Raw genomic sequence first — 15,909 nt, forward strand, 5'->3', positions numbered from 1 at the left:
ATATTTGTCCACTTCACAGTGAGTTTGAGTTGTTGCCTTCCGGCGGCCGTTTTAGAGTACCTCTGAGGAAGACTAAAAGACTCCAGGTCTCTTTTATCCCTACTGCATCTTGTCTCCTTAATGGCAAATAATTGTCCTTGGACTTTCTATCACTATTATTGTCATTATTATTTTATAGTATTGTTCTGTTTATTTTTATCCTGCTGCTAAACTAATTTCCCCTTGTGGGACAATAAAGAAATTGAAATTGAAATATGATTGTGTGATTGATAGGTATCTGAGGCTGAGACCACGGGACTGTGAAAACACGATTGTTGGGCTTCATTTCTGAAGCGGAACAGTCATTTTATTATATTAACCATAATAGTTATTACAGCAGTGAACTTGAACTCTGTGCCAACTACTGAGCTTCAGTAAAGATTCAAGTTGCAGTTATTTATATTTCCTGTCACCTTAAATCTTCACTCAAAGATTTACTCAAAGATATATATAGATGTATTATATATAAGAGACAAATGTTGTTCTTTTATTATGTTGGCATTACTAAATTTGGATTAGTGCTTACTAGGGATGGGTATCGTTTAGGTCAGGGGTCGGCAACCCTAGGCACGCGTGCCACAGTTGGCATGCGAAGGGTTAACTGATGGCACGACCATAGCTGGACTGGCCATCGGCCATACCGGGCATTTGCCCAGTGGCCCGGTGACTTTTTTTCTTCTTCTTTGTAACGGTATAAACAATGAAAGGTGGTAGATTGGCCAGATGCCGGTCGGTGTGTAAAAATAACTCAGTTGTTTGGTGGTGGCTAAGGCGGAGCTTCCACAGAGGCCAGCAGGTGGATGAGGGAAGGGGAGGCAGGAGGAGGAGACACCCGAGGCAGCCGCCAGTCCGAGTGTCAGGTGAACTGAACTTCAGGTAAGAAGTTATGACCTGCAGTCTCTCTGGGTCAGATATAAACCAAGTTTAGGTGTAGTTTATTTTCGTTGTGCTTACTTTTTACAGTTAGTTACAACAACTCGTACTGCGTGCTAACTAGCATGACGGAGTTTCTATACAGCTGGGTGGGTGCTATGATGTTACTGATGTTGAACTTTATTTAATTCATAAGGTTAGTAAAGTTGCCAACCATCCTGTAAAAAGACGGAATCGTCCCGCATTCAGAGAAAATATTACGCGTTTCGTGTTGAGGTGAAAAGGAACAGTTCGTTCCGGACTTCAGCTAGGATGGAAAAAGAAACAAAGCTGGAGTTATTCTGTCTTTATGCTGCAGCTGCCTCTTCTTCTCTCATTCTCTCCCCCTCTCTCTCCTGTTGCTACTTCAATCATGAAACTGATCAATGATCAGCTGATCGGCTTTTCTCTCTTGTTTGTTTATCGCCCAATTTGCGCCAGAAAGAGGAAACCGGCGGATGTCGCGCTAAACAGCAGCAGCACGTTTAAGCTTGATCAGCTGTTGTTAGAATGTATTTAATATTACTTTCTAGTAGCTGATGTTTGCTGGAGCTACAGCTGTAAAAGCTGCTGGTCATGATATCGGTTTGGATATGTGGTGAGAGGGAAACATGAAGATGAAACCAGGAGATGTCCTTACTGAATCATCAGAGCTGAACAGGTGATGGAGAAACAGGTTTACCTTTTAGGTGACATGAATGAGTTGAAGGGAAGTTATGAACTGTTTCTGAGAGACAAATAACACCAGGATCCTTTTTTTTCTGTAGCTGACAGCTGGTAATTATGCAGGGGCGGGTCTAGCAAAGTTTTGCCAGGGGGGCCAGGTAGGGCATTAACAGGGAGAGGGGGGCACAAAGAAATACTTTCTTATTCTCATTTAAAATGTCTGGCTTTTATTAAATAATTATCTGAAGCTTACAACCAAAGTTTTTATCTGACGTAAAATGTATAGAAATCATACATATAACATCGAAGCAGCTGGAATCCACAGCTGTGCGTGTTCATGGAGTTTGCATTTTCACCTGCTGGACATCACTACCTGACAAGTTTAACTGTCTTCAGAACATTGCATAGGCCTTATTGACAGTATTTGGCTCTACATATCTGTGTGACCAGATTTTCTCTCACATGAGTGTCCTCAGGTAGCTGTCTGAATGCTGGACACTCGGAGACCTGTGTCTCTGAGTGGGAGACCTGAGATCACATTAACATGTGTGTCTCTGTATTAACAGACATGCCATATTGGCCCAGTTTATTTTTCTTATCATTGTTGTGAGGAGACCATAAATAGCATTTGTATTTTGTGTTGTACAGTTCATTTGCTGTTAGGGAGTTCTTGTTATGGATAAAAAGTGTCTTTTTTTTTGTTTCAATATAGCTGATAACTATTCGCTAATAGCTGCCAACGTCTGCGAACAAATATAATTCTATAAAGGAGTTCTATATAGTGTGTAACTATATAGAAGCGTTATTAAATTTATTGCTAATGCAATCATATGGCACACTGTCTTCTGAGGAAATTTTAAATGGCACTCGTCATCAGAAAGGTTGCCGACCCCTGGTTTAGGTTTTATCCGATACCAGTACCAAACCGGTACTTTTGAAACGGTGCCGGTGCTTAAACAGTGCTCGAACCGGTGCTTAAAGAATGGAGAACACAAAATTGGTCCAAAAACCTTTCATGTTCAGCTGGGTTTTTTTTTAAAAAGATAACAATGTTAGCCTTTTCTGCAGCTATAGGGGATTTATGGCATCACTCTTGGCTGAAAGCAATTCTTAAACAATGGAAAAAACAAACTTTGTCTAAAAACCTCTCATGTTTAGCTGTTTTCCACTTTTTCTTTGGTCATTTTAGCCTTTTTGGCCAGGGTGAAGGGAGTATCTGCCATCAAACAAGAAGACAGCCGCATGTAACTACAACGGTGTTTGCTAGTTCACCTTACATGCATTAATTTAGTAACGTGGTTAGCCTACTCAACGTAAATTACACATGAACAACATTAAGCTACTCACACAGAGAAGAACGGCTGCTGCTGCCATCATCATCCGTCATCATCTCTGCTACACTGGCAGGGCTAGGGGCCAGGACTCTCCTCTTCGGGTTCTTGGGGGATGTTGCTAACTTCGGGTCCGATAACAGGCACCACACCCGCGGTAGATGTGCTCGGTGTGAGGTCTCGCAGCAAGCTATCAAATACAGCGCATTTCTCGGCTTTTAACAAAATGGTATACGTCGCCAGGTGTTTCATCAGATTCGAGGAGTTACATCCTTTGCACAGTATCACAGTATCAGCTTAAAGCACTTGTTGCAGGCTGCTGAGTTTGCATCTTTTGCTGTGAAGTACAGCCAGACTTTGACCGCTTCGCTTTGGGCATTTTTAATCTCTAGCTCTGCTCTAAAAGAACGTACGTACCTGGGTCCGCCTACTACACTCGCAAAGATAAAATGTTTGGCTGGAATCCAAACTGTATGACATCTCAGGAAAAAAAAGCACCGAAATAAAGCACCGAAATGTGCGCTGCTTTTCGGTCTGGTTACTACCGTTTATGTCAGAACCAGTGCCATCATGGCACCGGATACCGGTACCCATCCCTAGTGCTTACACATATGTGTAAAAAGGAAATGTACGAGCTGTGATAACTGTTTCTGATAGAATGAAGAGTAGACTGATATATTAAATATTCTGTCTGTCTCGCCCTAGCAGCACCTGTCCCTCTCTTCCTCTTCAGTTCATCTCAACATACGCTCGTCATATTCTGTGATATGATTTACTCTGAGGTGTTTGACAAGGTTAGTGATGTTGCCACAACCATACATGCCAACCCTCCTGATTTTTCCCGGAGAATCCCGAATTTCAGTGCCCCTCCCGAAAATCTCTCGGAGCCACCATTCTCCCGAATTTCTCCCGATTTTCCACCCGGACAACAAAATTGAAAAACCATATCGCAGAATTCATAGCGCGGCCCAGCCAATTCCAGTTTCCAACAATGGCGGCAGCTACTTAGTTTAATTATTACTCTTATTTCTCTTTCTGGGTCGCAAAAACACTTTTAACATATTGTCAGGTGAGAATGTAGCTGTGTAAACTTCAATATATCTGAGCCGACCGACATCATCTTCAAACCCCCGCGGTCTTTCACTACTCGGGTTAAACATGATATATAAGTCACTTTGATAACTTAAAAATGTTATTGTTTGGCTTTTTCAGTGTTTTATTTGTTCGTGAGTAAATCGGTTTGGCTGAGATTAAAGTTATTAGATTAGATTAAATTAAATGTAACTTTATTAATCCCTCGGGAGGGTTCCTCCGGGGTTTTCACAGAGCTGAATAAACGTCAAACAGAAAACTAATTAGACAAAGTGTAAGACGGTCGAGAGTTTACGCCAGCGCCCGGTTAGATAGGAGCAGACGGCAGAGTTTCACTCCACCGAGGGAGCTCGTGACGTACTACCCGGCTTTCTTTAAACCGCGAAGGCCGCGAAGCAGCCTCTGAATTTGGACACCCCCGCTGTTTCCGGGCTGGCCAGTAATAACGGTGACATTTAACGTATTTTATCCGATAAATAAACACTGTAAAATGTATTTATCACCCCCCCCCCCCACTGTGTTCCTGTGTACAAATATACCCTAAATGACTAAAATATCGATATTTTAATGTGAGAATCGATTCTAGAACATAAATGACTGGTATCGGAGGAAACGATATTTCAGGATCGATCCGCACATCACTAGATATCAGAGCCTTAAACAGGCTGACTTCTGCTAAATGGGTCAAACTGGGCAGAAAGTATACAAACACATAACATCCTTATAGAATATGATGTAACACTATAGATCAACTTACCTCAGAATATATAAAGCATATAAACAATTACAGCAATATGATGCAACAAACACAGCAGTACTACTAATCCAAAATACTCAAAGCTTCATAGAACTGAAACAAACATTTATTTTTAGGTCCATTCTGCTGCTGATACATACTTTAGGTTTCTGAATATTAAACTTGTTGCTGCCTTTCATAGTGTTTAACATGAAGGCCCTGAGTACTTTCTCCCACACTGAAAACACTGGAATGATAAAAATTATTTGAACATTACCTAATAAGACTGATTCAGGACAGACAATTAGTTATGTTAAACTTTCCTAGCAGTCCTTCACAAACAGGGAACAGTCTGTCTATTCTCTCCATCTGTCAGCTGCTGCTGGCTCTTCCTCCTCCTCTTCCTCACACACTGCTGAGTTTGTCCTGGTGAATCATCAGGGGTGCAAAGCCTCACAGATGATGTGCAGCAGTGGGTTCCTCAGTCTGTCCTCACTCTGGACACTTGCAGTTGTCACAAATGGAAATCAAATGTGTGATAAGCTGCAGGATTCAAACACAAGTGTAACTTATAAATACATATTCATACTTTTATTCCACAATCAGAGAGAAAGAAAAAGAGAGAGAGTGCAGGACAGACAGACAGGTGACAGTCTCAGGTGTATACACTGCTACAAAACAGCACAAGAGAAGGAGGATTTAGTGTTTGTGTTATTGCGAGTGCTAAACAAGAAGAGTTCCCAGATGGTCCAGTGGACACATGTGTGACTCCTGTGATTAAAGCATCTTTCTTTCAGCTTAACGAGTGAACCGTCAGCTCGTTCAAACACACGTTAAAGTCCGTTTGGCTCGACACCACCGAACAGAGGCAGCAATATAACATAGCTAACATTAACAGTGCAGTGAATCCTGCTTGTGCCGTGATATTCAGGACTGCAAACCGAGCAGCATTCACTGACTTTCAGCTTGTTGTGTTTGTGGATATATGACTGACTTTAATTATCCATAAAATCATCACATTCTCTGTAAGATTAAGGTCGACTATTGAACGGCGTATATTTTAAAGTAAAGGCTTTAAAACAAAGCTGACGCTGAAAGTACAAACATCACTAATGTCACATAACTTTGCCGACATGTGGCCAACAGTAATGTTTTAATGTTCTTCGTTATTAAACATTCGCACATAAATAAGTGACATAATATTCAGTACTTACTTTTAAGAGTTTACTCTTCGGCCGCCCCGCTTCAGCCATCCGCCGTTTTTTGGGGGGCAAAATTATCCATACCCACCGCTGCGCTATGAAGTCTGGGATTTGTTGGGCCATAAATAAAATTCAGAGAAATGAAGGACGCATTTGAAGCTGCATTTGGAGCAGCCTTTGAATTGGGACAGCCTTCGTTGTGTACTTTTACCAGATTTATACCAAAATAGTCCATGGATGTAACCCACATTAGATTGCCTGATTAAAATTAACTGCTGTTCCCAAGTAATGTCAGTAGGCGGCACTGTGACACCGTGTAGTGTTTGTGAACTTGAGTTGCTATCGGGTCTTTAAGGCTACGTTCACACTGCAGGCGAAAGCGCATCAAATCCGATTTTTTTGACCCTATGCGACCCATATCCGATCATGGTGTGACAGTGTCAACGGCGCAAATCCGATATTTTAAAATCCGATCTGGGTCACTTTCGTATGTGGTACTGAATCCAATACATATCCGATGTTTTAGAAAGCGACTGCTGTTTGAACGGTCAGGTCGCATTAAATCCGTCTTTTACGTCACTGACACAAGACAGACGCCAATTATCAGTGCCGGAGAAGACATCGCGAATGCTTCCTGGCCATCCAGTGTAGAAGTCAGTGAAACTGTTGGGAAGACGCTGGAGAAACGTGAACATTTTTTTTGCACTGTATAATCTGCAGGTTCTGACAGAAATCTGCAACTATCCTTTGAAGCACCGCTCCTCTCTAAAACAGCAATAAGGATAATTATTAGGTTATGTACATTATTATGTAAATAACAAAATAACTTAAAGCAAAAATTGGGAAATGTGAAGTCCGAAGTCTTTATATTAAGGGCCATCAGTCAAACAATATTGTTTGCTCTGAGTCTAAACAGAGCGCGTTGTGTGTGACATCTTCTTTTGCGCATGTGGGCCGCTTTGAGCGTTCACACTAGAGAGCGTTTGCTGTCGCATTTTATTTGTAGTGTGAACAAGCAGACAAAAAAAAAGACAAAAAAATCGGATTTGATCAAAAAATTAAAAAGCATTAAGACCTGCAGTGTGAACGTAGCCTAAGTGATGACATATGAACCTGCTTCCGGGTCTAAACTACTTATCAAGGCTGTTTCGTTTTTAACACATTTTGATGCTTTGTATCTTGTTCTATTTAATCTAAACAAACCCCTTCCAAAAAAAAAAGGCAGTGGTCACTGTCGGCCTCTCTCAGTTTTATTACCACTATTCATTTTAAAGCTCAGTTTTAAAGCATTACAATGTAAATACAGCCCAGCCCATGCAGCAGTAAATAAAGGACTAACCTTGTATTGTGGATGGATTATCTCAGTTGTCCTTAAAGTCCTCAGTTGTTCTCCTGCCTGAAGTTTGGTCCGTTTACAGGATTCTGCCACGCAATTGCATTTGACCCTAACGATCGGGAACCTTCGCGTTAACTTTTATCAAGTGGAAAAAAGTTAGCGTTCATCCTCCAGCTTCAATGTCGTTATATTATGCTAACATAGCTGTGTATCTAGCCACCACGTAGCACATCATTATATACCAGCTAGCCCAACTTCAGTAACCCTACAAACGTCACTGCTGTTTAGTTTTCTGTCTTCATTTATGCAAAGTTCCCTCTAAGCTGCGCACGTGCGCAATTGCGCACTGCTGGCACGGTCTCTGCGCACAAAAAATCTGCGTTGCGCACACACAAAAAAATCTAACCTGAATTGAAATTAAAATTAAAACTTTAACAATTCTGTTTTGCAGTGTTAGTCAGTAAGTGACTGGCTGCTCCTGTATGGGATTAGAACGATGCCACCTTATCCCATAGTCCAGCCAATAATGCGATTCACATTCGTATATACGCAGCTAATCAACGTCGGTGACAGGCTATGACAGCGTCCTTATGTGCCGACACCGGTGTTTTAGCTAGCAAAGCAGCGTGGCTGATGTGGAGTGAAGCCACGTTAATGACAACATGTACAACCACTGGAGATGTGAGCAGGACAGACAGAACGACTAACGGAAAAAGTGTGGACTTTATACCAGTTTTTAAATTGTGTTGATAGGCCACGTAAAACCAGAGTTATGATAAAAATATATGCAATGTTTGGTTTTCTTCCTGAATACTATCGTTGTTTATATCTTATATAAAAACTGTGTTTTGTAAGGAAAACGCTCGAAAGCACTCTCCGCCTGTGAGAAAAGCCAAAACCAAAAAAACCCCAGCCTTTCCTATTGGTCGAAAAATGTACCATGTCGACCAATCAAAAAATGATATGGCAACATGGCATTTAGTTTTGTTTAGGAAGGGGGAAGTTTTAGGAGTGCAACATATAGCGCAAATCTTGTGTAGTTAGTGTGTAGTGTAGTCAATAGTTTTGTTGTGTGTGTCAGAACAATGAGGCGACTGCTGAATGTTACAGGTGTTACAGGAGTGATACATCTCCTGCTGTCAGGCCTGCAGGTATCAGGCTGTTGTTCTCCTTTATCTCATAGTGGACAGAAATGATTTTTTGGAGTGGCACAAATGATTTGTGTGGCATCAGATTTGATGCAGAACAGCTGATTGTTCTGTAAATATTGTGAAATGTTTGTTTAGAAAACACCTTAGCTGCATTTTAGGTAAACAGCTGCAAAAACCTTTGTTCGCAAAACTTTTTTGAAGAAGTAACTATATAATTAATTGCCCAGCATTGCTCATTATATACTGTATTTTGCAGACAGAGAGTTACAGGACTCTCTCCCAGACCACAGACTCAGACTCATAGTACAAGTCAGAGCTTTATATATACATATATATATATATATATATATACATATATATACATATATATATATATATATATATGTATATATATATATATATATATATATATATATATATATATATATACATATGTGTGTGTGTGTGTGTGTAAAAGAAAGTTGTGTTTTCAAAATTGGAGTTCAAGTTATTTTTACTTCCAATAGTGTTAACATACTACACAGGTCATGAACAAGACTTTTTAAAATTTTCATTGTAAGTGGGCTAAAGCACTTAATTAAAAGTAGTCTAACATAAATGCTGTAATTTTATTATTTTAATAAACCATGTAACTTGGATGGATTCGATGCTGCCGTGACCACAGTGCACACGTCTGCTGTTGCTCACAGTGGTCTAAGGGATCGCTCATGGAGTTGGTGTGTTCGATCAGATACATGAAAAATTAGAGGGAACATTGGTTCCAAGTAGACATGCAACAAGAAGAAATGGGAGAGAGAAAACATTTTTTGACCATGCAGTTTATTGAAAACAACGCTTAAAATGTACAGGCGTTTTACAGCCTTTGATTTCTGTTTGTCGGGGATACAGGTTTTTTTGGAGGAGTGGTCTTAAACTTTTGATGTGAATATTAACTTTTGATAAATAATAGGGAATATTTCACAGAGCATCACAGTGTAAACAGCACAAACATAATGTTCATATTTAAGTGATAAAAGCTGTCACATGATAATGCAGGAAAGTGTCTCTGGGATGTTTAAGAGTTTTTTCTTTAGTTAATTTCTTTAGTTCATTCATCAAGTTCAGCTTTCCTCTGGTTTGTAGTCATTTAATTTTAGTATACAGGTCAGCGTCCAGTCAAGTTCAGTTCCAAAGAGCTCCTTAAGTAAAGTTTTCTGACTTACAAAGAAATAAAACAGTCTGTAATTTTTTATCATAGTTTCATTTTACTGAAGAGAGACAGAAACAATAGCAACCAAACATCCAGATTAAACAGACAGACATGGTAAAGTGATTTGTGTGTCAATGAGTGTAATTAGCATTTCATCCATTAGTAGTGTGTGGTTGTTTTTATGCAGCTCAGATCAAATTATCACTAAATATTTCCTTCTTATTGTTCCAGTGTTGATACTAATACATCAGATGAAGACACAACAAGGTTCTTTGGGAATCTGTTCTGTGCAGCAGCAGAGAGAGAACAGCAGACAGGAGAGAAGATACTGGAGCTGTTATCATCAGTGTGCAGATACAAAAATAGTCCTCTTAAACAGAAGTGGTGTGACTTCCTCATGGACCTGTACTCTTATGAGACTAAAACAGGCTTGAGTGTCCTTCCATCATTACAGTCAGTTTTCCACTCAGCTCCTGCAGTCTGGTCCATAAACCTCTCAGAGAGAAAGACCTCCATCCTCCTGGAAGTGCTGAAACTCCAACCAGAGAAGAAACAAGTGGAGCTGACAGGCTGCTCACATGATGAGAGTGAAGTGAGGAGTTTCCTTCAGTGTCTGCCTTATATCTCACAGCTCAGGTAAATGAATTCTACTTCATACAATTCACACTGCATCAGAACAGATAACAAACAAGAAAGTTCCGACAGTTTTTTTAAATCATTTTCATTCATTCATTGCTGCGGTAAATCAACTCAAACAGTACAAAAAAATCTAACTTTACATAATTAAGTCTGTATAAAATGAGATGCTCCCTGAAATCAACAGTGTAAGTATTTTATGTTCTATGAATTATAATTTAAGTGTAAAATTAAATTATCCGCGGATAAAGCGGAAGAAGATGGATGGATGATTTATTAATTGCTCAGTCAATATTAGTAAATATGTGATTTCCACGTGTGTGATCTGAGCAGCAGGTGAAGCTGCTGTTGTACAAGATATGAAGTGTAGATGCTGTTGTTCCACTCTGTGTGTTTCTATATTGTTGATATTTAGTGTTTAACTCTCTAAAGTCAGACAGTAAATAAAATGACAGTTACAGTTCAGTACGCAGTGATTTCACACACAGGATTAATGTTTGTGTTGTGAGTCAGTAACAGTATAAAAGCAATGTTCAGCTGCTCTGATGGAAGATGTCTTGAAAATGGACTTTCATTATATACAGGACACACATGGACAAGATGGAGTCCATCAGTAGTGTGTGGTTGTATTTATGCAGCTCAGGTCAAATTATCACTAAATGTTTCCTTCTTATTGTTCCAGTGTTGTTCCTCTGAGGTCAGATCTTCATGAAGCAGTCAGGTTCTTTGTGAATCTGTTCTGTGCAGCAGCAGAGAGAGAACAGCAGACAGGAGAGAAGATACTGGAGCTGTTATCATCAGTGTGCGCATATCAAACATTCCCTGTTCATGAGAGAGGCATGGATGAATCTTATGTGTCTGATTTCCTGCTGGATCTGTACTCTCATGTCAAGGACTATGACACTAAAACAGGTTTGAGTGTCCTTCCATCATTACAGTCAGTTTTCCAGTCAGCTCCTGCAGTCTGGTCCATAAGCCTCTCTGAGAGAAAGACCTCCATCCTCCTGGAAGTGCTGAAACTCCAACCAGAGAAGAAACATGTGGAGCTGACAGGCTGCTCACATGAAGAGAGTGAAGTACTGAGTTTCCTTCACTGTCTGCCTTATATCTCACAGCTCAGGTAAATATGTTTTCCTTTAAAAACATATCTGCATGTGTAACACAGTATACTTCACTACTACAGAATGTAGTGTGTGTGGTGGGACACAAATAACAATCCAAAACTAAACTGGGGAAACGAAAGCACAAGGAGACACAGGGAAAATCACACACAGCTATGAGCGAGGACGCGACACTGAACACAGGAAGACTGAGGACTTAAATACACACATGAGGGGATCAGGAGAAGTGGCAACACATGGAGGGACAGCTGAAACAAATGAACATAACGACATCACAGGGGAAGTGTAAAACTAAACACAATCGACACAGGAACACAGGACCTCTTTCAAAATAAAATAGGAAACATAATGAAACTCAGACATGACTACATGAACTTGACCACAAAGACATGCAGACATGAAAACATAAAGGACAAGGGAGACTTAACAGGGGGCTTGAAAACACAAGGGGAATCTAATAAACAAATGAACTTAGATAACTTAATGAATTTAAACAAACCATAAACATCAAAATAAACTAAAACTCAAAACGCTGGGTCAAAAGACCCAGGATCGTGACACTATATGGGTTAAGGATGGGTGGTTCACCACCTTCTGGCAGCGCAGACAGGCAGAGAGGCTCTCAGGTGCATCTTAGCAGGGCCAAGTTTATTTAACCCTATGTTTGGATTTGTCACCGTTGGCCATAACACAGTCAAAGGTTACCTGTTGACCCTAATTACTACATTTAAAACAGTATTGATCACATATGCTCATACAACAAGTGGCACAAACTTCATTAATATAATTAAAGTTAATACTTGACCTAAATATGTCGGTCTTGTGATTTGAACCTGTAGGTTAGATACTTATCACAGTGATTCCATTATATAAACACTCCAGTGTAGATACACTTATAGTGTATACAAGTATATATGATTACAGAGTATATATGTGAGTATATGTCTAGTGTATACAGGTATATATGTCATAAAAAATCCAGAACAAAACAGCAATTTAACATTTCACAATAAGGAGTTCTAACAGTCCATGTTTGTCAGCCCGCATACTCAAGTTTCATAGTTCACAGTTCTTTTCAGTCTCTTCAGTTCAGGTGTCTGTGTAGTGTTATTGTTAGTAGAACTACCCGGATAATGTGTTGTATTGAGATCTGATAAGATTATCTGTCCAAAAGTAACGCAGCTGTCACTGGAAATTTTGCTGCATCACAGCTGGAGATCCTGAATCCTGACTCATCACAGGTGGATTAATGTGTCTCACTTGCACAATTTCAGACTCCAACAAAACTTACTATGTTTTGTCTTCAATCTGTGCACAGAGCACTTAACCATAATTATTCAGTGTCTTTGAGCAGAGCAGCAATAGAGTACTGCTTAAGTTTCACAAAACTCTGTTCACACTCAAGTAAGTTGGACTGTTTTGCTGGTTTTTTACATACTCAGTAAAAAGTAACTTGAGACTCATCTTCGATATATTTGAACAAGTTGTAGCATCATAATTAATGGAGACTGTCACCTGTTAGAGGAGATCACTGACAGTATAAAACATGGACTGTGACATCACTCATTGTTTGGTGAAGTCCCTTCAGTCTGACTGTGAAACCAAGAAATCATCCAAGCTTGTTATCTATTGATATCTAATCATTATCTAATGATTTTTGATTGACAATTCATTAGACAATGAGCATGTCTGAGGTCATCTAATTGTGACATTTTATAAAATGAACTTCATGTTTTATTTTGTTTTTTATTATGGACTGAAAGTGAACCCATAAACACATCAGAAAAGTCTTTGCTGAGGTCACAGAGTGATGGAGGACAGTGCCAGTTTCCCATAGATTTGAACTGGGGAGTCCTTTTGTAAAAAGAGAAGTGGCCCCTTACTTGACATTTCAAAGAATGCAAGAAAGAAGATATTTCCACTTTGGCTCCATGTTTCAGACCAAGAAGTTACATCTATCTTTTATGCTGTCTATGGTAGATATTTAACAGTTCACTTGTCACTAGAGATGCACTGGTCGACCAGCTAGGGACCAAAACTGAATCCAGCCTTGTGATAGACTGGTGATCTATCCAGGGTGTACCCTGCCTCTCACCTTATGAGAGGTAGGATTTTCTCCAGGCCAAATTATGACCCTCAATTGGATAACTGGAAGAAAATGGATGGATGGATCAGCACATTGTCCTGAAATGGAGACAAAAGAATCAGTTCTCCGTAGATGAGGACAGAGGCTTCAGAAAACTGATAATGTAACTCAACCCAAAATACAGTTTACTGAGTAGGTGTTACTTTTTATGTAACACCTGCTCATGTTACCAAAGTTGTTAAATCTCATTTCATGACACACTCAGCTGCCACAAGCTGATCACAAAGCAGCAATTGATACATTAATGTATATATATCTTTTATAAGTTATCAACATAGTGAAAATGCGTATCTGATCTTTTTTTTCTTATATAAATCTGCTGCAGCTGCTTTTGTTTGTTCAGGTAAAATATGTCCAGGAAAGCTGAGAGTAATCCTACAGCAACTCATTTTCAGTGAATTATTATTTGGACTTTCAGGGCAATTTCTCATGAGGATGAGAGAAGATCCTGTTACTCAGTGCATTTGGGGAACATTGTAAAGTTCAATAATTAATTTTATTATGAAACCAAAATTCTACGTCAATGAAAAGTAGAAATGTGTTTGTATTTGCTCTCAGTGACTGTTCTTAAAAAGAAAATAAATCATAATCAGCAAAACATCAAATTGGCAAGTCAAACTTAAACATCTTGATGCATGCTCAATCATCCAGATAACTAAATCTCCAAAAGTTGATTCTGTTCATCTGGACGTAGCGTTTTCAGTGGGAGAAACGTTTCGTCACTCATCCAAGTGACTTCTTCAGTCTCAGCTGACTGCAGGTTTCCCCAATCTTATAAACAGTACATTTGCATAATGACTGAAACTAGTTGCACTGAAGGAACAATGGGCTGGGAGGTCAGTTCCTAGATCATTAATAGAAATGTTATTTGTCATATACACAGTACAAGATATAGTGAACACGTAGTTAAATGCTTGTGTCCGAGCTGCAGACGTAGGCACGCCATTCAAGGGCTTGGGTTTAGCATGGGGGGTGGGGGGTGTAAAGGTGTGTAGTCTTACCACTAGCTGCCTAATATGCAAATTCTCATGACCATTGATAACCAACCACTGATCAAAGCCCACTGATCAATGGCCATGAGTGCCATTCACAGAGATCTGGGGAATGGCTGCAATCAGAGCATTGAAAGATTGTGAAACATGTACCCTTAGGCCCCCTCCTCGATTCAGAGTAACATAGTGTACGCTGTTAAGTGCCAGGATTGCCAGGATTTATACATCAGGAAAACCAAACAACCACTGGCGAAGCGGATGGTACAACACAGAAGAGCTACCTCGTCAGGCCAGGACTCTGCAGTCTATTTACACCTACAGGCCGGTGGACACTCTTTCAATGATGAGGATGTACACATGTGTACACATGTGAAAAGGTAAAGACCATCTGTGAATCGAGGAGGGGGCCTAAGGGTACATGTTTCACAATCTTACAATGCTGTGATTGCAACCATTCCCTCATAGTCATTGATCAGTGGTTGTTGATCAATGGTCATGCAGTCCATGCAGTCCCTGCAGTCAGCTGAGACTGAAGAAGTCACTTGGATGAGTGAGGAAACGTTTCTCCCACTGAAAACGCTACATCCAGATGAACAGAATCAACTTTTGGGGGTCAGACTTAAACAATTAGAAACAAATAGAAATCTAAGACTGTCCATTAAAAATGACAATCAGCACATCTCTAGTTCTCACTAGAACCAGTAATGTGATGGTTTTGTGGTCCTTTTTTTCTCTACCGCTTTTTACTGTGTGTACATTTCAAAGAGCAAACATAATTCCTTGCATGATATAATAATAGTTACTTATAACAGAGTGGTTGTAAATGATAATAGTCATCTATGTTTCTGATGTTATGACAAAATGTTTAATTCTTGTTTTAGTTTCTCCTCTTCATTTTTACACTCCATTGAAGCCAATTTAATGATGGGAAAAGCAGAGAGAGAACAGCAGCCAGGAGAGAAGATACTGAAGCTGTTATCATATGGAATATTCCCTTTTAATCACACAGATGATGACTACGAAGAGATGGAGTATCAGTCTGATTTCCTGTTAGATCTGTACTCTCATGTGAAGGACTGTGAGACTAAAACAGGCTTGAGTGTCCTTCCATCATTACAGTCAGTTTTCCAGTCAGCTCCTGCAGTTTGGTCCATAAACCTCTCAGAGAGAAAGACCTCCATCCTCCTGGAAGTGCTGAAACTCCAACCAGAGAAGAAACAAGTGGAGCTGACAGACTGCTCACATGAGGAGAGTGAAGTGAGGAGTTTCCTGCAGTGTCTGCCTTATATCTCACAGCTCAGGTAAATGAATTATACTTTGCATGATTAAAATGTTTTGTTTTTTTTCTTTAAACAGAGCA

General features: G+C 39.8%; 1 protein-coding gene across 1 annotated transcript in view; it reads left to right on the forward strand.

The window, feature by feature from the left end:
• Positions 1–15,909, forward strand: part of LOC134620941 (uncharacterized) — a 53,439-nt gene that overhangs the window by 16,277 nt on the left and 21,253 nt on the right. The window contains exons 7-9 of the mRNA XM_063467297.1: positions 9,886–10,290; positions 10,973–11,410; positions 15,431–15,850. Coding sequence (XP_063323367.1) covers positions 9,886–10,290; positions 10,973–11,410; positions 15,431–15,850 — 1,263 coding nt within the window. The remainder of the gene's footprint in view (positions 1–9,885; positions 10,291–10,972; positions 11,411–15,430; positions 15,851–15,909) is intronic.

Source organism: Pelmatolapia mariae, linkage group LG23, assembly GCF_036321145.2.
Source record: "Pelmatolapia mariae isolate MD_Pm_ZW linkage group LG23, Pm_UMD_F_2, whole genome shotgun sequence".
NCBI lineage: Eukaryota > Metazoa > Chordata > Actinopteri > Cichliformes > Cichlidae > Pelmatolapia > Pelmatolapia mariae.